The 25,681-nt window shown below is 43.6% G+C and overlaps 1 protein-coding gene across 1 annotated transcript; it reads right to left on the bottom strand.

Annotated features, from left to right (window-relative positions):
* Nucleotides 1–14,965: 14,965 nt before the first annotated feature.
* On the bottom strand, nt 14,966–21,869 carry LOC115168610 (peptidase inhibitor 16). The gene is made up of 5 exons (XM_029724057.1): nt 21,425–21,869; nt 16,925–17,149; nt 16,592–16,701; nt 16,254–16,345; nt 14,966–15,940 (listed from the first exon to the last, which is right to left on the bottom strand). Exons 1-5 carry the CDS (start codon nt 21,590–21,592, stop codon nt 15,378–15,380), a joined length of 1,158 nt encoding a protein of 385 aa, XP_029579917.1. The 5' UTR covers nt 21,593–21,869; the 3' UTR covers nt 14,966–15,377.
* Nucleotides 21,870–25,681: the final 3,812 nt, after the last annotated feature.

Below are 25,681 nucleotides of genomic sequence, written 5' to 3'. Positions count from 1 at the left end.
AGAGGAGAGGAGCTAGAAGGATAGATAAAGAGGTGAAATACATCAGCTTGTGGAGGAGAGAGGGGGGAGAGAGAGGGAGGGGGAAGAGAGAGGGAGGGGGAGAAAGAGAGAGAGGGCGAGAGAGGGGGTGAGAGAGAGGGAGGGAGAGAGAGAAAGAGAGGGGGAGAGAGAGAGAGAGAGAGAGAGAGAGAGAGAGAGAGAGGGAGAGAGGGGGAGAGAGAGAGAGGGAGAGAGAGGGGGGAGAGGGGGGGAGAGAGAGGGGGGAGAGGGAGAGAGGGGGGGAGAGAGAGAGACGGCACACTAGTTCATGTCATCTACAATTACGTCCTCCCTCCCAGCTCTTCCTCCCTCACAGCTCCTCCTCTCTCCCAGCTCCTCCTCCCTCACAGCTCCTCCTCTCTCCCAGCTCCTCCTTTCTCCTAGCTCCTCCTCTCTCCCAGCTCCTCCTCTCTCCCAGCTCCTCCTCCCTCCCAGCTCCTCCTTTCTCCTAGCTCCTCCTCTCTCCCAGCTCCTCCTCCCTCCCAGCTCCTCCTCCCTCACAGCTCCTCCTTTCTCCCAGCTCCTCCTCTCTCCCAGCTCCTCCTCCCTCCCAGCTCCTCCTCCCTCCCAGCCTCAGCTATAGGCAGCAGGGGCTGTCCTGCTGTCCCCTCTCACAATGCTTGACTTTGCTTTGTTTTTCGGTCACTAGGGCTCTCTGCATTCACTACTGGTGTCTCTCTAAAGTCCCTGTGCACACACCCATTAATACAGTATAGACGCTCACTTTAACAACTGACAGGGTTGGTTTCCTGCTAATGTCAGTGATGGGAGAAACCCAAAACATTTCACATCCTATTACCGGGAGAAAGTCATGCATTATGATGTAATGTGACATTTCAGTGCTGGTCTCTTAAAGCTGAGATTCACTTAAGGTGAAACAGCACCACTGGTCGCCCCAGGCACATTTGCTATTTTTTTTGTACTTTTTTTCCAAACATGACTGTCACGATGGTCGTAATAACATTCGGACCAAAGTGCAGCGTGATATGGGTTCCACGTGTTTATTGAATGAAACGCACAAAAACAAGAACGAACGAACGAACGAAACGTGAAGCAAATGAAGTGCTCACAGGCAACTACACATAAACAAGATCCCACAAAACACAGTGGGGAAATGGCTGCCTAAATATGATCCCCAATCAGAGACAACAAAAAAACAGCTGCCTCTGATTGGGAACCATACCAGGCCAACATAGAAATAAACAACCTAGATTACCCACCCTAGTCACACCCCGACCTAACCAACATAGAGAATAAAAAGGCTCTCTATGGTCAGGGCGTGACAGTGACAGAGGATCATGTGTGTAGGGTTGCACATTTTGGAGAATATTCAGAGGTGGAAACTTTCCGTGAGAATTAATGGGAATATATGTGAATTAACGGGAATTAACGAAAATATATGCATATTAATATTAATACCATTTAAATGTAGATGTTTTTGCATTGGATATATTTACTGTCACGGTTGTTGTAAGGAGAAGCGGACCAACGTGCAGCGTGTGTGTTGTTCCACATTTTATATTCACTGTGAAACTATGCGATACATAAACAATAAACTGAACTAACAAAAACAACAAACCGTGATGCAGAGGACATACACTACCCAAAAACAATCTCCCACAAACCCAGGTGGGAAAAAACCCTACTTAAGTATGATCTCCAATTAGAGACGAGGACCAGCTGCCTCTAATTGGAGATCATCCCAAACAAAACAAACATAGAAATACAAAACTAGAAACTAACAAACATAGAAATACAAAACTAGAACATGAACATAGAAATACAAAACATAGAAAACACCCCCTGTCATGCCCTGACCTACTCTACCATAGAATCTTCGCAAGGTCCTTTGCTGTTGTTCTGGGATTGATTTGCACTTTTTGCACCAAAGTACGTTCACCTCTGGGAGACAGAACGTGTCTCCTTCCTGAGCGGTATGGCGGCTGCATGGTCCCATGGTGTTTATACTTGTGTACTATTGTTTGTACAGATGAACATGGTACCTTCAGGTGTTTGGAAATTGCTCCCAAGGATGAACCAGACTTCTGGAGGGCTACAATTTTCTTCTGAGGTCAAGCAAATAGGCACTGAGTTTGAAGGTAGACCTTGAAATACATCCACAGGTACACCTCCAATTGACTCAAATGATGTAAATTAGCCTATCAGAAGCTTCTATAGCCATGACATAATTGTATGGAATTTTCCCAGCTGTTTAAAGGCACAGTCAACTTAGTGTATGTAAACTTCTGACCCACTGGAATTGTGATACAGTGAATTATAAGTGAAATAATTTGTCTGTAAACAATTGTTGGAAAAATTACTTGTGTCATGCACAAAGTAGATGTCCTAACCGACTTGCCAAAACTATAGTTTGTTAACAAGAAATTTGTGGAGTGGTTGGAAAATGAGTTTTAATGACTCCAACCTAAGCGTATGTAAACTTCCGACTTCAGCTGTACGCTGCGGCGTATATGGTCTTCAGGCAGAAGGCGTCACGCTTTTTGATGTACTTCAGAACTGCAGTTTCCTCTGCTTGGAGCAACAGTGAAGTGGGCAGGGCAGTACGGATTTCTTCTCTTACATCTGCAAGCAGAGTCTGAACATCAGACAGAATGGCATTGTCTTCCTCAATCTGTGCAATGGCTACTGCTATAGGTTTCAGGAGTTTCAGCCTGCTTACCACACTCTCCCAAAATACATCATCCAGGAGGATCCTCTTGATGGGGCTGTCCATATCGGCAGACTGTGATATGGCCATTTCTTGGAGAGACTCCTTCCCCTCCAGGAGACTGTCAAACATGATGACAACACCACCCCAACGGGTGTTGCTGGGCAGCTTCAATGTGGTGCTCTTATTCTTTTCACTTTGCTTGGTGAGGTAGATTGCTGCTATAACTTGATGACCCTTCACATACCTAACCATTTCCTTGGCTCTCTTGTAGAGTGTATCCATTGTTTTCAGTGCCATGGTGTCCTTGATGAGCAGATTCAATGCATGAGCAGCACCGCCAATGTGTGTGATGTGAAGGTTGGACTCCTCCACTTTAGACCAAGCAGCATTCATGTTCGCAGCATTGTCTGTCACCAGTGCAAATACCTTCTGTGGTCCAATGTCATCTGCTCATCTGCAATGTAGAGACCGGTGTGTGATAGGATATATTAATCCTTCTAACCCTCCCCCCCCAAAAAAAGATATAGATGTACTATTGTAAAGTGGTTGTTCCACTGGATATCATAAGGTGAATGCACCAATTTGTAAGTCGCTCTGGATAAGAGCGTCTGCTAAATGACGCCTGCTAAATGACGTAAATGTAAATGTAAAAAATGTCTGTTGTCCTTTGTGTCTGTGCTCTTGTAGAATACTGGTTGAGGGGTGGAGATGTAGTTCATTATTCCTTTCCCACAAACGTTCGACCACCCATCAGAGATGATTGCAATACAGTCTGCTTTCTCTATGATTTGTTTGACCTTCACTTGAACTCTGTTGAACTCTGCATCCAGCAAATGAGTAGATAAAGCATGTCTGGTTGGAGGGGTGTATGCTGGGCCAGTTGCATACAAAGCTCAAGCAAGACATTCATCAGTATTTCTCTGACTACGTTCCTCCATTGAGTCAAAAAAACTTCTGATTCCAGGAGGACCATGAGCTGCTGCTGTCGATAAGGTGTCTGATTCATAATTTTCACCTTGAATAGAAGTAGTGGGACTTTTGTCAGAGGTTGCTTGTTGTGAGCACTGAGGGAACTTTATGCACTTGGCCAGATGATTCGGTTGTCACGCCCTGACCTGAGAGAGCTGTTTTTCTCTGTTTAGTTAGGTCAGGGTGTGATATGGGGTGGGCATTCTATGTATTTTGTTTCTATGTTTTGGCCAGGTATGGTTTCCAATCAGAGGCAGCTGTCTATCGTTGTTTCTGATTGGGAACCATACTTAGGCAGCCATTTTCCACCTGTGTTTTGTGGGTAGTTATTTTCTGTTTTGTGTTTTACCTGACAGAACTGTGCACTTTCGTTTCCATTGTTTATTATTTTGTTTTAAGTGTTCTGAGTAAATATCAAGATGAACACTTACCACGCTGCACCTTGGTCCCCTCATTGCGACGGTCGTTACATCGGCATCTTTGTTGCATTCTTCACATATGATTTCGCACAGTATTTGCAGATGTACACAACTTTTCCTTCTACATTAGCTGCAGTGAAATGTCTCCACACATCAGATAGTGCCGTGGCAATTTCCTGTAAAGATTAGAAAAAAATGAGTAAAAAAACAACAAATACAATTTCGTGTACAGATAAATAGTTAAGCAGTTAGATTAAACAACTCCTTAGTAAGATAAATGTTTTAAAATGAAACATGTATGGAAATAGGTGAATTAACACTCCTCAGTTAGCAGGCTCAAGCAAGCTAAAACCCACATGGTAGCAAAATGTCAGGGATCCCTCTGGAACTTTCATTGCACACACCTGATGTCACGACTTCCGCCGAAGTCAGTCCCTCTCCTTGTTCGGGAGGCGTTTGGCGGTCGACGTCACCGGCTTTCTAGCCGCAGCCGATTCCATTTCTTCTGTCTTTGTCTTACACACCTGGCTTCACTCAACTAGTTACTTGTTTATTATTTAACCCTCTGTTCCCCATGTTGTGTTTTGTGAGTGATTGTTTGTTGTATTCGGTCCGTCTTTGTGGGCTCGTGATTTTCCTTGTATATTTGTCTTTTTTGAGTAAAGACTTTGATTACGCATATCTGCTGTCCTGCGCCTGACTCTCTACACCAGCTATACATAGGGCCGTTACACCTGGCCCCTATTCCCACTGATTGTATTTGTATATATATGCCCTTTGTTCACCATGGTGCTGTTGATTACTGTTACAATTCCCCATATTTCCAGGGCTTAACTTCCCATGGAAAATTTTATGAAAATTTACCGGAAAGTTTCCGACCCTTTGCAACCCTACATGTGTGTGACAAAATGTTTTGCATGTTTTACAGCAGTGTAGTGTGTTGAGCACAGGAGGTTGGTGGCACCTTAATTGGGGAGGACAGCTCATGGTAACGACTGGAGCGGAATCAGTGGAATGGTATCAGATACATCAAACACATGGTTTCCAGGTGTTTGATGCCATTCCATTTGTTCCCGTTCCAGCTATTATTGTGAGCCGTTCTCCCCTCAGCAACCTCCACTGGTGTTGAGCTATGCCATTGTGTGCTGGAAAGGAAACTTAGTCAAGGAGGACATTAACAAGACTGCAAGCTAAAACACACATGATCATGGACAATGCCACACACCCACTCTACAGCACTGTAATGCCACACACCTACTCCACAGCACTGTAATGCCACACACCCACTCTACAGAACTGTAATGCCACACACCCACTCTACAGAACTGTAATGCCACACACCCACTCTACAGAACTGTAATGCCACACACCCACTCTACAGAACTGTAATGCCACACACCCACTCTACAGAACTGTAATGCCACACACCCACTCTACAGCACTGTAATGCCACACACCCACTCTACAGCACTGTAATGCCACACACCCACTCTACAGCACTGTAATGCCACACACCCACTCTACAGCACTGTAATGCCACACACCCACTCTACAGCACTGTAATGCCACACACCCACTCTACAGCACTGTAATGCCACACACCCACTCTACAGCACTGTAATGCCACACACCCACTCTACAGCACTGTAATGCCACACACCCACTCTACAGCACTGTAATACCACACACCTACTGTACTCCACAGCACTGTAATGCAACACACCTACTGTACTCCACAGCACTGCAATGCAACACCTACTGCACTCCACAGCACTGTAATGCCTCACACCTACTGTACTCCACAGCACTGCAATGCAACACCTACTGCACTCCACAGCACTGTAATGCCACACACCTACTGTACCCCACAGCACTGTAATGCAACACCTACTGTACGCCACAGCACTGTAATGCCTCACACCTACTGTGCTCCACAGCACTGTAATGCAACACCTACTGCACTCCACAGCACTGTAATGCAACACCTACTGCACTCCACAGCACTGTAATGCAACACCTACTGTACTCCACAGCACTGTAATGCAACACCTAATGTACTCCACAGCACTGTAATGCAACACACCTACTGTACTCCACAGCACTGCAATGCCACACACCTACTGTACTCCACAGCACTGTGAGGCAACACACCTACTGTACTCCACAGCACTGTAATGCAACACCTACTGTACTCCACAGCACTGTAATGCCTCACACCTGCTGTACTCCACAGCACTGTAATGCAATACACCTACTGTACTCCACAGCACTGTAATGCAACACCTACTGTACTCCACAGCACTGTAATGCAACACACCTACTGTACTCCACAGCACTGTAATGCAACACCTACTGTACTCCACAGCACTGTAATGCAACACCTACTGCACTCCACAGCACTGCAATGCAACACCTACTGTACTCCACAGCACTGCAATGCAACACCTACTGTACTCCACAGCACTGCAATGCAACACCTACTGCACTCCACAGCACTGTAATGCAACACCTACTGTACTCCACAGCACTGCAATGCAACACCTACTGCACTCCACAGCACTGTAATGCAACACACCTACTGTACTCCACAGCACTGCAATGCAACACCTACTGTACTCCACAGCACTGTAATGCCTCACACCTACTGTACTCCACAGCACTGTAATGCAACACACCTACTGTACTCCACAGCACTGCAATGCAACACCTACTGCACTCCACAGCACTGTAATGCCTCACACCTACTGTACCCCACAGCACTGTAATGCAACACCTACTGTACGCCACAGCACTGTAATGCCTCACACCTACTGTGCTCCACAGCACTGTAATGCAACACCTACTGCACTCCACAGCACTGTAATGCAACACCTACTGCACTCCACAGCACTGTAATGCAACACCTACTGTACTCCACAGCACTGTAATGCAACACCTAATGTACTCCACAGCACTGTAATGCAACACACCTACTGTACTCCACAGCACTGCAATGCCACACACCTACTGTACTCCACAGCACTGTAAGGCAACACACCTACTGTACTCCACAGCACTGTAATGCAACACCTACTGTACTCCACAGCACTGTAATGCCTCACACCTACTGTACTCCACAGCACTGTAATGCAATACACCTACTGTACTCCACAGCACTGTAATGCAACACCTACTGTACTCCACAGCACGGTAATGCAACACACCTACTGTACTCCACAGCACTGTAATGCAACACCTACTGTACTCCACAGCACTGTAATGCAACACCTACTGCACTCCACAGCACTGCAATGCAACACCTACTGTACTCCACAGCACTGCAATGCAACACCTACTGTACTCCACAGCACTGCAATGCAACACCTACTGCACTCCACAGCACTGTAATGCAACACCTACTGTACTCCACAGCACTGCAATGCAACACCTACTGTACTCCACAGCACTGTAATGCCTCACACCTACTGTACTCCACAGCACTGTAATGCAACACCTACTGTACTCCACAGCACTGTAAGGCAACACACCTACTATACTCCACAGCACGGTAATGCAACACACCTACTGTACTCCACAGCACTGCAATGCAACACCTACTGCACTCCACAGCACTGTAATGCCTCACACCTACTGTACTCCACAGCACTGTAATGCAACACCTAATGTACTCCACAGCACTGTAATGCAACACCTACTGTACTCCACAGCACTGTAATGCAACACACCTACTGTACTCCACAGCACTGTAATGCAACACCTACTGTACTCCACAGCACTGTAATGCAACACCTACTGTACTCCACAGCACTGTAATGCAACACCTAATGTACTCCACAGCACTGTAATGCAACACCTACTGTACTCCACAGCACTGTAATGCAACACACCTACTGTACTCCACAGCACTGTAATGCAACACCTAATGTACTCCACAGCACTGTAATGCAACACCTAATGTACTCCACAGCACTGTAATGCAAGACCTACTGTACTCCACAGCACTGCAATGCCACACACCTACTGTACTCCACAGCACTGTAATGCAACACCTACTGTACTCCACAGCACTGTAATGCAACACACCTACTGTACTCCACAGCACTGTAATGCAACACACCTACTGTACTCCACAGCACTGTAATGCAACACACCTACTGTACTCCACAGCACTGTAATGCAACACACCTACTGTACTCCACAGCACTGTAATGCAACACACCTACTGTACTCCCCAGCACTGTAATGCAACACACCTACTGTACTCCACAGCACTGCAATGCAACACCTACTGCACTCCACAGCACTGCAATGCAACACACCTACTGTACTCCACAGCACTGTAATGCCACACACCTACTGTACTCCACAGCACTGTAATGCAACACCTACTGTACTCCACAGCACTGTAATGCCTCACACCTACTGTACTCCACAGCACTGTAATGCAATACACCTACTGTACTCCACAGCACTGTAATGCAACACCTACTGTACTCCACAGCACGGTAATGCAACACACCTACTGTACTCCACAGCACTGTAATGCAACACCTACTGTACTCCACAGCACTGTAATGCAACACCTACTGCACTCCACAGCACTGCAATGCAACACCTACTGTACTCCACAGCACTGCAATGCAACACCTACTGTACTCCACAGCACTGCAATGCAACACCTACTGCACTCCACAGCACTGTAATGCAACACCTACTGTACTCCACAGCACTGCAATGCAACACCTACTGCACTCCATAGCACTGTAATGCAACACACCTACTGTACTCCACAGCACTGCAATGCAACACCTACTGTACTCCACAGCACTGTAATGCCTCACACCTACTGTACTCCACAGCACTGTAATGCAACACCTACTGTACTCCACAGCACTGTAATGCAACACCTAATGTACTCCACAGCACTGTAATGCAACACCTACTGTACTCCACAGCACTGTAATGCAACACCTAATGTACTCCACAGCACTGTAATGCAACACCTACTGTACTCCACAGCACTGTAATGCAACACCTACTGTACTCCACAGCACTGTAATGCAACACCTAATGTACTCCACAGCACTGTAATGCAACACCTACTGTACTCCACAGCACTGTAATGCAACACACCTACTGTACTCCACAGCACTGTAATGCAACACCTAATGTACTCCACAGCACTGTAATGCAACACCTAATGTACTCCACAGCACTGTAATGCAACACCTACTGTACTCCACAGCACTGCAATGCCACACACCTACTGTACTCCACAGCACTGTAATGCAACACCTACTGTACTCCACAGCACTGTAATGCAACACCTACTGTACTCCACAGCACTGTAATGCAACACACCTACTGTACTCCACAGCACTGTAATGCAACACACCTACTGTACTCCACAGCACTGTAATGCAACACACCTACTGTACTCCACAGCACTGTAATGCAACACACCTACTGTACTCCACAGCACTGTAATGCAACACACCTACTGTACTCCCCAGCACTGTAATGCAACACACCTACTGTACTCCACAGCACTGCAATGCAACACCTACTGCACTCCACAGCACTGCAATGCAACACACCTACTGTACTCCACAGCACTGTAATGCCACACACCTACTGTACTCCACAGCACTGTAATGCAACACCTACTGTACTCCACAGCACTGTAATGCAACACCTACTGTACTCCACAGCACTGTAATACAACACCTACTGCACTCCACAGCACTGTAATGCAACACCTACTGTACTCCACAGCACGGTAATGCAACACACCTAATGTACTCCACAGCACTGTAATGCAACACCTACTGCACTCCACAGCACTGTAATGCAACACCTACTGTACTCCACAGCACTGTAATGCAACACCTACTGTACTCCACAGCACAGTAATGCAACACACCTACTGTACTCCACAGCACAGTAATGCAACACCTACTGCACTCCACAGCACTGTAATGCAACACCTACTGTACTCCACAGCACTGTAATGCAACACCTACTGTACTCCACAGCACTGTAATGCAACACCTACTGCACTCCACAGCACTGTAATGCAACACCTACTGTACTCCACAGCACGGTAATGCAACACACCTACTGCACTCCACAGCACTGTAATGCAACACCTACTGCACTCCACAGCACGGTAATGCAACACACCTACTGTACTCCACAGCACTGTAATGCAACACCTACTGTACTCCACAGCACTGTAATGCCACACACCTACTGTACTCCACAGCACGGTAATGCAACACACCTACTGTACTCCACAGCACTGTAATGCAACACCTACTGTACTCCACAGCACTGTAATGCAACACCTACTGTACTCCATAGCACTGCAATGCCACACACCTACTGTACTCCACAGCACTGTAATGCAACACACCTACTGTACTCCACAGCACTGCAATGCAACACCTACTGCACTCCACAGCACTGTAATGCCTCACACCTACTGTACTCCACAGCACTGTAAGGCAACACACCTACTGTACTCCACAGCACTGTAATGCCTCACACCTACTGTACTCCACAGCACTGTAATGCCTCACCTACTGTACTCCACAGCACTGTAATGCAACACCAACTGTACTCCACAGCACGGTAATGCAACACACCTACTGTACTCCACAGCACGGTAATGCAACACACCTACTGTACTCCACAGCACTGTAATGCAACACCTACTGCACTCCACAGCACTGTAATGCCTCACACCTACTGTACTCCACAGCACTGTAATGCAACACACCTACTGCACTCCACAGCACTGTAATGCCTCACACCTACTGTACTCCACAGCACTGTAATGCAACACACCTACTGTACTCCACAGCACTGTAATGCAACACACCTACTGTACTCCACAGCACTGTAATGCAACACCTAATGTACTACACAGCACTGTAATGCAACACCTACTGCACTCCACAGCACTGTAATGCAACACCTACTGTACTCCACAGCACGGTAATGCAACACACCTACTGTACTCCACAGCACTGTAAGGCAACACCTACTGTACTCCACAGCACTGTAATGCAACACCTACTGCACTCCACAGCACTGTAATGCAACACCTACTGTACTCCACAGCACTGCAATGCCACACACCTACTGTACTCCACAGCACGGTAATGCAACACACCTACTGTACTCCACAACACTGTAATGCAACACACCCACTCTACAGCACTGTAATGCCACACACCCACTCTACAGCACTGTAATGCAACACCTAATGTACTCCACAGCACTGTAATGCAACACCTACTGTACTCCACAGCACTGTAATGCAACACCTACTGTACTCCACAGCACTGCAATGCCACACACCTACTGTACTCCACAGCACTGTAATGCAACACCTACTGTACTCCACAGCACTGTAATGCAACACCTACTGTACTCCACAGCACGGTAATGCAACACACCTACTGTAAGCAGGGAACAGAGTTTGGGAACAGACAGATATAGGGAAGGTAATGACACAGGTGATTGAGTCCAGGTGAGTCCAATTATTGCTGATGTGTGTGACGGGGGAAAGGCAGGAGTGTGTAATGCTGGGGAGCCTGGCAACAGGGTGGGGGAACGGGGGAGGGAACGGGAGCAGGTGTAACAACTCCACAGCACTGTAATCCCATACAGGAGCATGCAGCTTCATCCTGCCCATAAACTCCTACAGAGAGGTTCAGGTCATTTTAATGAGTGTAAATGACTGATTTATGATGCCTTCATAATAGGAACGTTGTTGTTGATTGTTTCCCAGGGGTAGAGATGTCTTACCTATCTTAAACTGGGCCTGTATCCACAAAGCATCTCAGAGTCGTAAGTGCTGAAGAGACATTTGGCTCCGACTCTCATGGGTAAAAATAAAAGCTTTACGTGAAGCCTCTTTATAATGAGTCCCATGTTGACAGATATTTAGGAGACCTCATGAGCTGTCCTAACCAGTTGGGTTACCAGCAGATGTCTCGATAGTAGAAAAAGGCAGTGAGTCAGTTGTTCCTGCGTCACATGCAATTGCTTTGGCGCTGTTAAAATAATGTTTTGATATTTTTACATGTTCAACCTAGATGTACATGCAACAGTATCTCTTGCGCTTTTGACAATGATTTCACATGAGGCCTATTATACATGATATGCCTAAATACTATTAAACCATAGGATAATAAATAAACATGTTTTTCTTTCGATTATTTTACCTACTGCACATCATGTTATCTGGAACGCAACATCACGTTGTTAAAAAATATGCCTAAATTTGGCATGCCCATAAATTGGGAAAATGAAGACGCCTAGGGTTTATGTTAACTTTGAGTGTGTTCGATGAAAATGATAGACTTTTCAATAGTTGTGTGCAACGTTGTATGCAACATTTTCGGCAAGTGGGTTGATGCCTACTGTGCCAAAACGATTTAGAGTTGTTACACGGGAGTGATGAGTGTGTTTATACAACGGTAATATTGTCAAAATTCCGCATTTAACAACCATAAGAATTCATCTTAATTCACTATCTTTCCTTTGCGGTACTTCAAACTGTCGTGATTACCAGCTGTGATAAACTTTTATGAGTTGATTTTACTCCTGGCTCAGATTTTGTCTGGGCAGTGTCTTAACATCATTCTAAAAACTCTGAGCTTTGAGTAAAAAAATAGATAAAAAATGATTCCTACTAAGGCCTTTTCTGAGATGCTTTGTGGATATGGGCCCAAATCTCTATCTTTTATGGCTATTAAGTCTTATTATGTGTTTTTATCATGTGTTTGTGTTCATACAGGTCTTTGTCATTTATTAATGATGCTGAGTGATAAAACAATTTCCCAATTTGGGATAAATAAAGTACTGCTCTACTCTACTCATCTCGCAATGTGATACAAAAAAAATGTAATTCCCTACTGTTCTATTGCTCGTGCAATGATGTCCAAGTGGAAAAAAATGTATTCTTTCTTTGAAGTAACATCTTTGTTGTTGTAATATCAAATCAAATCAAACTTTATTTGTAACATGCGCCAAATACAACAAGTGTAGACCTTACCGTGAAATTCTTACTTACAAGCCCTTAACCAACAGCGCAGTTCAAGAAGAGTTAAGAAAATATTTACCAAATAAACTAAAGTCCAAAATAAAAAATAATAAAAAGTAACACAATAACATAACAATAATGAGGCTATATACAGGGGGTAACCGGTATCGAGTCAGTGTGCGGGGGTACAGGTTAGTTGAGGTAATTTGTACACGTAGGTAGGGGTGAAGTGACTATGCATAGATAATAAACAGCGAGTATGTCACATCCTGACCAGTAAAGGGGTCATTTGTCATTGTAGTTTGGTCAGGGCGTGGCAGGGGGTGTTTGTTTTGTGTGTTTTGGGTTTTTTTGGTTCTAGGGAATTTTGGTTCTAGTTTTCTATTACTATGTTTCTTTTTCTATGTGTGGCCAAGTATGGCTTCCAATCAGAGGCAGGTGTCTTTCGTTGTCTCTGATTGGAAGCCATACTTATGCAGCTTGTTTTTCCTGTGTTTTTGTGGGTGGTTGCTTTCTGCATAGTCTGTGTACCTTGCAGAACTGTTGTTTGTCAGTTTATTGTTTTCGTTTAAGTGTTCACTTTATTAAGCAATAAAAGAAGATGAGCACTATACCCGCTGCGCCTTGGTCACCGTTCACCGACGCCTGTGACAGAGTAGCAGCAGTGAACAAAACAAATGGAGGGGGGGGGGTCAATTAATAGTCTGGTGGCCATTTGATTAATTGTTCAGCAGTCTTATGGCTTGGGGATAGAACAGACGTGGAAGTTTCACCGCTATGGATTCCAGCTTTAAAAAAGCAAATCTAAAATATAAATCCAGAGACAGAAAGAAAAAGACCTTCAGTTCTGGGTACCGAATGGGGAGCCCGGCCCACCTCCCCCTCGACTAAATCTAATTTCCCTATGAACGTTGTGGAGGGCTGAGTGTCTAAATGCTCCTCCAGAAATAGCCTCACAGAGAAGTGGTGAATTAATATTTCAGTTGTGCTGCTGACTCCAAGCCAGCCCAGACTGTGCTAGATGTGTTTAGTTTTTTCTCTTTTCTCCACAGTTATAAACATTTTGTTAACATGGCTTAGCATGTTCTCCCCAGCCTTTTGTTAACATGTTCTCCCCAGGTGTAAACCTTTTGTTAACATGTCTTAGCATGTTCTCCCCAGGTGTAAACCTTTCGTTAACATGTCTTAGCATGTTCTCCCCAGGTGTAAACCTTTTGTTAACATGTCTTAGCATGTTCTCCCCAGGTGTAAACCTTTTGTTAACATGTCTTAGCATGTTCTCCCCAGGTGTAAACCTTTTGTTAACATGTCTTAGCATGTTCTCCCCAGCCACTATACCATCCCATTCCCATCCATACTCTCTTCCTGCTCAGTTTTTTCCCCATCCTTTGTGGTCAAAGGTGTCACGTCCTGACCAGCAGAGGGCGTAATTGTGTTAGTTTTGGTCAGAATGTGGCAGGGTTTTTGTGTGTGTTAAGTGTTGTGTTGGTGATTGGACTCCCAATTGAAGGCAGGTGTGTTGAGTTGCCTTTGATTGGGAGTCCTATATAGTAGTGTGTGTTTTTCTTTGGGGTTGTGGGTAGTTGTTTTTGCACTGCGTTTGATAGCCTGCAAAAACTGTTCTTGTCGTGAGTATCATTTATTGTTTTTTCACTGTGGATGCTCTGCGTGTTTTTTCATTAAAGAATATGAGTATCCACATACCCGCTGCGGTTTGGTCAATTCAACACGGCAACATTTATGACAAAAGGTCAAACACGTATTCCCAGTCCAGACAACGGTGTAGAACATGGAAATGTTGAGACACAACAAGTAGAAGAAACAATATTTATTATACTCTATATACAGACATTTACAGAAATATTCAATATTGACAGTAGTTATGCTCCTTTAGGTTTTCAAATCACATTCATATAGAGGACGTGCCTTGCTTTAAGAAAATGTATTGCTGTTACATTTGTAACAGGTCATAACTGTTATTATACAACTGTTATAATACATTGTTAACTATTGTATGTTGTGTGCTTATTGCTATTGCTAAGAAGGCATATGTCAAACTAGCAACAATAATTACTAGCGAGCAAATAATAACAAAATAACCATCAACAAATCCCTCTGCTATAGACATGGCTATAGCACAATGTAATTCAACTTCCAGCAATGTCCAGTTCAGTTCCAGATAGTGTGTGTGTATGTGTGTCATGCCTTACTCTCATACCTTCCATCACAATCCTAGTGACAGTAAAGCCATTAGGCTGGTAACAAGAAGTAGGGGGGTAGTGATCCTTCCTGCATTAGCCGGAGGTTGGTTCCTAGTCCTCTCCTTCTCCCTCTCCGCTGCTCTCTCCTCCCCCTCCCACTCCTCCTCGTCCTCCTCGTCCCCAGGCTCCGTGCCTGTCTCCTCCTCGTCCTCCTCGTCCCCAGGCTCCGTGCCTGTCTCCTCCTCGTCCTCCTCGTCCCCAGGCTCCGTGCATGTCTCCTCCTCGTCCTCCTCGTCCCCAGGCTCCGTGCCTGTCTCGTCCCCCTCCTCCTCATACCCAGGCTCTGTGGCGGTGGCTGTGTGTGGGGTAGAGCTCTCTGTTGTATCCTTCTCAACATCAGGCTCCTCTGAAGGCTCGGGGGCATCAGGCTCCTCAACATCAGGCTCCTCAACATCAGGCTCCTCAACATCAGGCTCCTCTGAAGGCTCGGGGGCATCAGGCTCCTCAACATCAGGCTCCTCTGAAGGCTCGGGGGCATCAGGCTCCTCAACATCAGGCTCCTCTGAAGGCTCGGGGGCATCAGGCACTGGGGGAAACAGTGATGAAAATTCAAAAGGCACTCGCACATCTGAGCAATCTTTATGCAGGTACATGGTAACAGTTGAACAAGATGAAGGAAAAAGGAAACCGCACACTGCTCTTGATAGTATCACTGATATTTAATAAGCTTTGATGAGAAAACAGTGATGAGAAATCTAAAGCTACGTCTTAGAAACTGATTACAGGGTCACTAGTCCAGAGCAGTCAATCTATCTCCACAAAGAGGGGATATCATGGTAGTGCTGTGAATTAAATGGAGGGGGGGAAAGTAGTGTGATTGATAGGTGCTGAATTCTTACCACAGAGGTTCTGATCACATCGCGGCACATTGTCTGGGCACTTGGAGCACCATTCACCTTCCTCATAGGGTTTCCCATCCTTAAACTTACCTCTGAAATGTAAATGAAACACAAGTCAATGGTCACTCAATCAGGGCTGTAAGTCAGGGACCAAACCTAACGCGAACCCTAACACTAACCCTAACCACAACCCCTAACTCTAACCCTAACGCAATCAGTGAAATGCAATGGTAAGGATGAATTATGTTAATTAATTGATGTATTCTTAGACATCGTCTAAGTGTGGAAATAGGATATAAGTATGTAAAGTTGTAAATATTCTTTGGTACCATACTTACTTTGGGTAATAATTGCAGACCAAGAAGGTAACTTTCTCTAAGGACAGCCCCTCTATGGTGTCACAGCGATGAGCAGCACAGCCCACAGAGTGAGAGTCCGCCCACACCATCTGAAACACCCCCATCAGTCAGATCAATTTACAATGTCTTCATCGTCACCATCATCATCATCATCATCATCATCCCCCACCATCACAGAGGTTATACACACAGGAGTAAACGCACCAAGGAATATTCAACCTGTTACAGTTATAGTACTGTCTCAGGTTATCAGAAGTCTAATTCTACCAATTCACTGACATTGTCTAGCATCTCTCTTTCTGAGTCTCTCACCTGAGTGTAGTGTCCACACATCCTGTCATCCTGGCAGCTGTTGTTGTTGTAGTCGTAGTCTAGGTGCTCCAAGAACCAATTCTCCATGGTCATGTTGAGGTCCAAGGGCTCATTGGACACAAACAGGTTCTCTCCCGTGTTCAGCAACTCTAGATCCGGGTTCTGTTCCAACATACACTTCACAGCGTAGCCCTCAGCTAGGATCTTCAGCTTCTCATCCCATTTCTGCAGGGATAAAGAGACAAACTGTCATATTACCATCAGCGGTCCTCAGTAGCTTAGTTGGTATGGCAGGATGGTGGGTTTGATTCCCGGGCCCACACGTTGTTAAAATGTATGCACGAATCACTGTAAATCACTCATTTAGCATTCGCTAAATGGCATATTATTGTATTAGACTACAAGTAATCTGCCTGATTGCCTCTAACCTGTATACAGTAGATGTAGTGCTGCAGAATGAGAAACGGGGGGAGACATTAACCAACGTTGAGGACCATTACAGAACTCTTTGTACGTAGCACACTGGACAACTCTCTTATATTAGTGTTTCAGTGCTATACTGTATTAATATTAATCATACTATTTACCATATCTACCACATTGCAAGTAAGTTTGATTCCTAAACTCACATCCTATTGTCCTATTTCCTGATTCTAAAGAGGATAGTGAACAGTATGTGTATTCTAACAGCATGAACTATGATCTGTGCTCTTCCCCAGTCTAAATACCAGTAGTTCAGGTTTGATATAGATAGCACAGCACTAGCAGATTGTATTACAAGAGGTATACTGTAGATACAGACACTGTATTGCTGATGGTTTTGAATGTAGCTATTTATTTCTGTATTCTGCCACACTAACCTTATTGTAGTTATTCCTGACCTGGAGCAAGAGGAATTTCCTTATCCACTATGGAAATGGTAATATTGTAAACCAATAAGGGACGGTTATACTAAGATTGGCCAGAGTTCTGAAGACAGACAATGATTATCTATGTAGCAAATGATCTTTATCGCCTTGAAACTATACTGTACATTAGATTACATTCCACTTTACTGTACATTAGATTACATTACACTGTACTGTACTGTACATTAGATTACATTACAATATACTATACATTAGATTGCATTACACTACACTGTACATTAGATTACATTAAACTATATTGTACATTAGATTAGATTACACTATACATTAGATTACATTACACTATACCGTACATTAGATTATATTACACTATACTGTACATTAGATTACATTACACTGTACTGTACATTAGATTATATTAAACTATACTGTACATTAGATTAGATTACACTATACATTAGATTACATTACACTACACTATACATTAGATTATATTACACTACACTGTACAGTAGATTATATTACACTATACATTAGATTACATTAAACTATACTGTACATTAGATTATATTGCACTGTACTGTATATTAGATTATATTACACTGTACTGTATATTAGATTACATTACACTATACTGTACATTAGATTATATTACACTATACTGTACATTAGATTATATTACACTATACATTAGATTGCATTACACTATACATTGGATTACATTACACTATACTGTACATTAGATTATATTACACTGTACTGTACATTAGATTAGATTACACTATACTGTATATTAGATTACATTACACTGTACTGTACATTAGATTACATTACAATATACTATACATTATATTAGTCACACCAACATTCCCATGTAAACTATTATCCTTCCTTATTAAATCAAACCTCTACTAAGGAACCTATAAGGAACCTTGCGGTAATATGTGTATCAATGGTTGAGGAATGTCATCTGATCATTTCAGTCCAACTCTTCTTCAAGTATTGGAATGACAGAACAAGAGGATGTGATCACACTCGGCAGATAAGGCCTGATCTTGACTGAGATTGCTAATTGTTATGGTGATAATATGTTTCAAAGAAATGCAGAGATGCAATATCGTACGAATGCATATTGTTTTTGTATTGTGAACTGTCCAGACAGAGAGATCCAGTGTGGAGTCATGTGAAGTTCAGTTTATTTGTCCAGTCACAAACAAACACTTGTATTGGAGGATGCTAGTTGAAATTCCGCAACATCTTGCGTCCTAGCCTCAGGACATCAGATCTCCTCCTCTCTGTGCTTTAACGAACAGAGCTGTACTCTATATCATTGCTGTGCTTCAGCCTGAGATAACAGAGGCGTCATCCAGATCATCTGGTCAGTGTTACAGATGGGGGATCTTAATTTAAGACAGTTTGCTACAGCAATAAAATAATCCTGCGGCAATAGGAAATACGAATTATTATGTGGATTATAATTCATGAACATTTCTTGTAGGGGCTGATCAATTTTTCATTAGGGCAAATCAAGTCTGACACAGTCAATGAATCACCAAGTAGTGACAGAAACACATAGTAGCCAATTACATACAATATGGTTATGTTTTGAAACCTCCATTAAAATTCGATTGAATAAAAATAAAGAAATAAAATGTATTTGTCAGATACATATTCAGAATGCTGTGGATTTGTTGGTCATGACGCATGATTCCAGTCAAATTAGTTCTATAATGTTCTGAGTGAATGTTATGAACCCATTCACTCTGCATTCTCAGTCCTGTTTACTGAAACAGGCATGAACATAAAATATGAAAATGGCCCCAGTGGAGTGTCCATCAAAACACAGAGACAGGCAAAGACATCCCTGGAATCAGTCAATGGCAGATAGCAACTTGCGCAAGCACATTACACAATACACACACACACACACACACACACACACACACACACATACACACACACACACATTCCCATGCATTGCACAACACTGGACTCAACTCTGAACACCCACTTGCACTGAGGCACAGACAGGCTCTATCAACAAAGTCATTCCCGTAACTCTGGAGGTCAACAAAGTGTGTCTTGGGATTACTTCTATAATTAATATTCAGATTTAAACGAAGAAGCCCTGTTTTTTGTCAACTTCCTGGTGTGGTTAGATTTATTAGGGATAATGCATCTTCTGCAGCACTGTGATTTAGTGACTAAAACAAGAGTGATTATTTATGTACTAAATGTTCTGTACTACAACCAACTTTTGATCAGCAAAACAATTATATTCTAGATGGTTATGATACTGTAGACGGTTATGATACTGTAGACGGTTATGATACTGTAGACGGTTATGATACTGATAATGTAGGCGGTTATGATAATGATACTGTAGACAGTTATGATACTGTAGACGGTTATGATACTGTAGACGGTTATGATAATGATACTGTAGATGGTTATGATACTGTAGACGGTTATGATACTGTAGACAGTTATGATACTGTAGATGGTTATGATAATGATACTGTAGACGGTTATGATAATGATACTGTAGACGGTTATGACACTGTAGACGGTTATGATACTGTAGACAGTTATGATAATGTAGACGGTTATGATAATGATACCGTAGACGGTTATGATACTGTAGACGGTTATGATACTGTAGACGGTTATGACACTGTAGACGGTTATGACACTGTAGACGGTTATGATAATGATACTGTAGACGGTTATGATACTGTAGACGGTTATGATAATGTAGACGGTTATGATAATGATACTGTAGACGGTTATGATACTGTAGACGGTTATGACACTGTAGACGGTTATGACACTGTAGACGGTTATGATACTGTAGACGGTTATGATACTGTACACGGTTATGATAATGATACTGTAGACAGTTATGATACTGTAGACGGTTATAATGATACTGTAGATGGTTATGATACTGTAGACGGTTATGATAATGATACTGTAGACAGTTATGATAATGTAGACGGTTATGATAATGATACTGTAGATGGTTATGATACTGTAGACGGTTATAATGATACTGTAGACGGTTATGATAATGATACTGTAGACGGTTATGATAATGATAATGTAGATGGTTATGATACTGTAGACGGTTATGATACTGTAGATGGTTATGATACTGTAGACGGTTATGATACTGTAGACGGTTATGATACTGTAGACGCAGCCAGAGTTTAGTTTTTGATACGAGACAGTTTTAAAGCTGAATACCAAACAGATCATTCAATAATGAACAGCTATCAGTATGACACCAAAATAAATCTCAATCAACAATTCCCTCTCCAGAAGAAGGCTATGTATCTACCTCTACCTGCAACCAACTCAAGATCAATTATACTACAGATTAGCCCCATGAGAGGAAATAGGGCTGCTAACCATACCAGCAGACAGCGGGCTGAACTCCATCAATCCCTGCAGCCATACAGTAGGAAATCTCAGGATCAAACAAGCTCATCACCACAAAGGGTTCAAACACATCATTTCCACACCTGCTAATGCAGAAGTGCCCTGACTGAACATGCCCCATCCTGCAGGAGACAGCAGATGCAGCTAGAGATAACTGCCCATCCATCCTCCCCAGTCACGCAGACCTTACCACTTTACGCATGTAGGTGGCACTGGGTACCACCTGGCCCCGATAGCTGTTGTGCAGCTCCATGAGGGTCTCCGCGTCCTCCTGGCTCAGCTGGCAGGCGGCTGGACACTGGGTGACGATGACATACAGTCCCATCAGGCCAGCCCAGAGAGCTGTCCCCCTCAGCATGTCTGTCTGGGAAGTGAAGTCCTCTCTCTCTCAAGAATTACTTCAGATATCTGCCGGTGTCAGACGGTGTGCCTTGCAGTTTGTCTGTTTCTGTATGTGAGTGTGTGTTTACAGTGTGTACGTGTGTGTTTTGTGAGTGTGTGTTGTGTGTAGTGTGTAGTGTGTGTGTGTACTCCAGCTGCTCTGCTTGTTTTCTTAGATGTAAGGCTCAGCCTCCTTAGCCTGGATATAATAAGAGGGAGTGGATCCACCCCGTTCTCCACAGGAGAACCACAACATTGACTCCCCTCCTCACCCTCACTAGGTCACATTACACGCTGCTCTGACTGGTACGCACCGACACCGCACCACCCGAAAACAATCACCCTATTCTTACCAATCTGGTGGGATTTCAGGCAGGACACAGACACAGATTGAGCTATGTAGAGATACAGATACATGTCTCTGACTCACACGAGGTTGGCCTTCACTATGTGCTCATTTGCTCTAAACACTGAGTCAGGACACAGATTTCCCCGTAGTGCACCAAACAGGAAATATCTTAAAACCAAGCATGATGAGTGAGCGGCATTAGGCAGTTGATCTATGTTGTGTATCTCACCCCGGTGTCATGTTGACTTTCGTTGTCCTTCCATTACAGCCCTTCATAGAGGAGACATTTCCACAGCTGATAATGTGATACTATGCTTTGGGTTGGGTGGGACGCACAGGAGGCTGCTAATGGGAGAACGGCTCATAATTATGTCCAGAACGAAGCAAATGGAATGGCATCAAACACCTGGAAACCATGTGTTTGATGTATTTGATACCATTCCACTGATTGTGCTCCAGTCATTACCACGAGCCCCGTCCTCCCCAATTAAGGTGCCTGTGGTTGGACGGGAAACACTTGGCACATATACATGCTCTGTATCTTCCACATTCTGGTAGCTGCCAGACGTCTTTCTCCTGGGTGCATACCAGTTCCTTTTCATTACATTTCCAGGAATTTCCAAGAATATTTCCAAGGGACACATTCCTAAACCCATGAATTGGAATTGTATTATTTCATTATGACAAACGTAGCAAATAAAGCCGTTTTCCCAGGTCATAATTCATACAATCCTGATGGTACCGGTGGGAATGTAGCGTTGCTCACACCAGGGCCTGAATAAGGTTCACATCCAGCACATAGAGACCATACATACATCATCTCCATGCTCGTTCATGTAATAATAATCCCCTTATGACTGTATGGGAGGCTAGCCAGAGGTTTGCACTGCAGAACATCTGCAGAGCTGATTATGTGATGTTTGCTGTCATTCATTCTAGTGGCGGACGTTCCATTATTAATGAATTACATATGCAGTACCAATCATATTGAAGTGTTCACAGTAAAGTGGTTTGTTTCACTTTTGCTTCACTAGACTCATAGAGGGTGACGATCTTTCAGATCCTCAAAACTTCATTAGTCCAGAGGCGTGGGGCCGTCCCTCACAGTAACCAAACACTCCAGCTGTCGATGGCCAGTAGCTCAACATGTCTGCAGAATGAAGTGAAACCTGAGACCTGATCAGCTGAACCTGGACCCTCCCCAAAAGCCTTTCTCCTGCACATTCTCCGTGACGGTAATGCCACAGGGAGAACAAGTATTAGAGTCGTTCTGAGAAACCTTGCCTGAGAGTAAAGCTTTCAAAACCTCTACGACTTACTTACAGGAAATATACAGTATTACTACCAGCTGAGGAGAGGATTGCATTATTTTATTACTTCAACAACCACAGAAATGATATCTCTGCAATGTGCTGTACCTCAAAGCCATCCCCTGGTGTCCTACCAGTGGTGGCTGGTGCCGTTTAAGATTAGGGAGGACGATTTTTTTTCTCCGTATGTATATTACAACATATTGGATGACTGTTATTGATACTCTATTCACCCAGCTCAATGTAACTTCAATAGGTTTAGACTACAACATGATACTCTAATTCTCCCTATCATGAGGTTGCTCCAACCAGAACTACAAATCAAAGTTTACAATGTAGGTGCACAGGTCGAGAGAAAAAAAATTGTAATCCCTGTGACAGACAGTGACACATTCAATACCGCCTTGCACACTCTTGCCTGCATCTACAGTAGCTGATCTGGGGTGTAATCATAAGTCCAAACAGTTGCAAATGAGAGTTTCTATTGGACAAATTCAGGTATGTTTATCCCCATTGCATTCCGTTTGCTTCCATTTAAGAAACACTTTTGAATGAATATACCCCTTGATCACCTGCAAACACAGTTTACTTTCATAGCAGCCACATACAAACAGCATGATCACTTTGCTCGTTGTATAATTCATTCTCACATCTATGTACTCTCCTCCTCTCACCTTTTCCCTTTGCTTGTGGACGTCAGTGCAGAACACAACAGCTGTCTGTGACCATGCGAAAAAACCTTTCCAAGCCAAACCTTCATAGCATAACCGCTACAGACAGCCTACGTCGTTGTCACCATATTAGCTAACGTCATAGTCAACATAGCTACTAGAACTAATGCGTTGGTAAACCCACTACAATCACGCAGTACAGTGGACAGTAAGCTGTTTAGCAGTTACACTGGCAGGCCCCAGGTGGCAATAAATTAATACAACCAAAAGCTTACCTTGACTTGGAAGAGTTCCAGTGTTGGTTAGCCATAGCCAGCTAGCTAACATAGCATCCCTCTCTGTTTGAGATGGGTGTTTGACTAGGCTAAACTAGCTAGCTACATTCGCTAGCGAAAGTGAAAGTGAAAAAAATACAATGAAATACAGCTAGCTCTCTCTCTCCTGCTTCTCCTTCATCTTTGAAGAAATTAATTTGTTTAAACTGTTCAACTATTGTATTTCTCTTTGAGTCATCTACTCACCACATTTTATGTTCTGCAGTGCTAGTTAGCTGTAGCGTATGCTTTCAGTACTAGATTCATTGTCTGATCCTTTGATTGGGTGGACAACATGTCAGTTCATGCTGCAAGATCTGTAATAGGTTGGAGGAAATGCTCCAGAAGTTGTCATAATTACTGGGGAAGTCTATGGAAGGGGGTGAGAACCATGAGCCTCTTATGTTTTGTATGGAAGTCAGTGTACACAAAGGAGGATGGAAACTAGCTATCCTCCGGCTTCACCATGGTGCTACCCTACAGAGTGCTGTCGAGGCTACTGTAGACCTTCAAATCAAATCAAATCAAATGTTATTGGTCACATACACGTGATTAGCAGATGTTATTGCGGGTGTTGCGAAATGCTTGTGCTTCTAGCTTCGACAGTGCAGTAATATCTAACAAATTACACAACATATACCCAATATACACAAATTTAATTAGGAATGAATTAAGACTATATACATATGGACGAGCGATGTCAGAGCAGAACGGACTAAGATACAGTAGAATAGTATTGAAAAAACAGTATATACATATGAGATGAGTAATGCAAGATATGTAAGCATTATTAAGTGAATGAGATACCGTAGAATAGTATAGCAAACAGTATATACATATGATATGAGTAATGCAAGATATGTAAACATTATTAAGTGACTAAGATACCGTAGAATAGTATAGAATACAGCATATACATATGAGATGAGTAATGCCAGATATGTAAACATTATTAAGTGACTAGTGTTCCATTCCTTAAAGTGGTCAGTGATTCCTAGTCTATGCCTATAGGCAGTAGCCTCTAATGTGATATTGATGGCTGTTTAACAGTCTGATGGCCTTGAGATAGAAGCTGTTTTTCAGTCTCTCGGTCCCAGCTTTGATGCACCTGTACTGACCTCGCCTTCTGGGTGATAGCTGGGTGAACAGGCAGTGAATTGGGTGGTTGTTGTCCTTGATGATCTTTTTGGCCTTCCTGTGACATCGGGTGCTGTAGGTGTCCTGGAGGGCCGGTAGTTTGCCCCCGGTGATGCGTTGTGCAGACCGCACCACCCTCTGGAGAGCCTTGCTTTTGCGGCCGGTGCAGTTGCCGTACCAGGCGGTGATACAGCCTGACAGGATGCTTTCAATTGTGCACCTGTAGAAGTTTGTGAGGGTTTTAGGTGACAAGCCAAATGTCTTCAGCCTCCTGAGGTTGAAGAG

The sequence above is a fragment of the Salmo trutta genome, chromosome 30 (genome assembly GCF_901001165.1).
Source record: "Salmo trutta chromosome 30, fSalTru1.1, whole genome shotgun sequence".
Classification (NCBI taxonomy): Eukaryota; Metazoa; Chordata; class Actinopteri; order Salmoniformes; family Salmonidae; genus Salmo; species Salmo trutta.
This window is presented reverse-complemented; position numbering and strand designations above follow the sequence as displayed.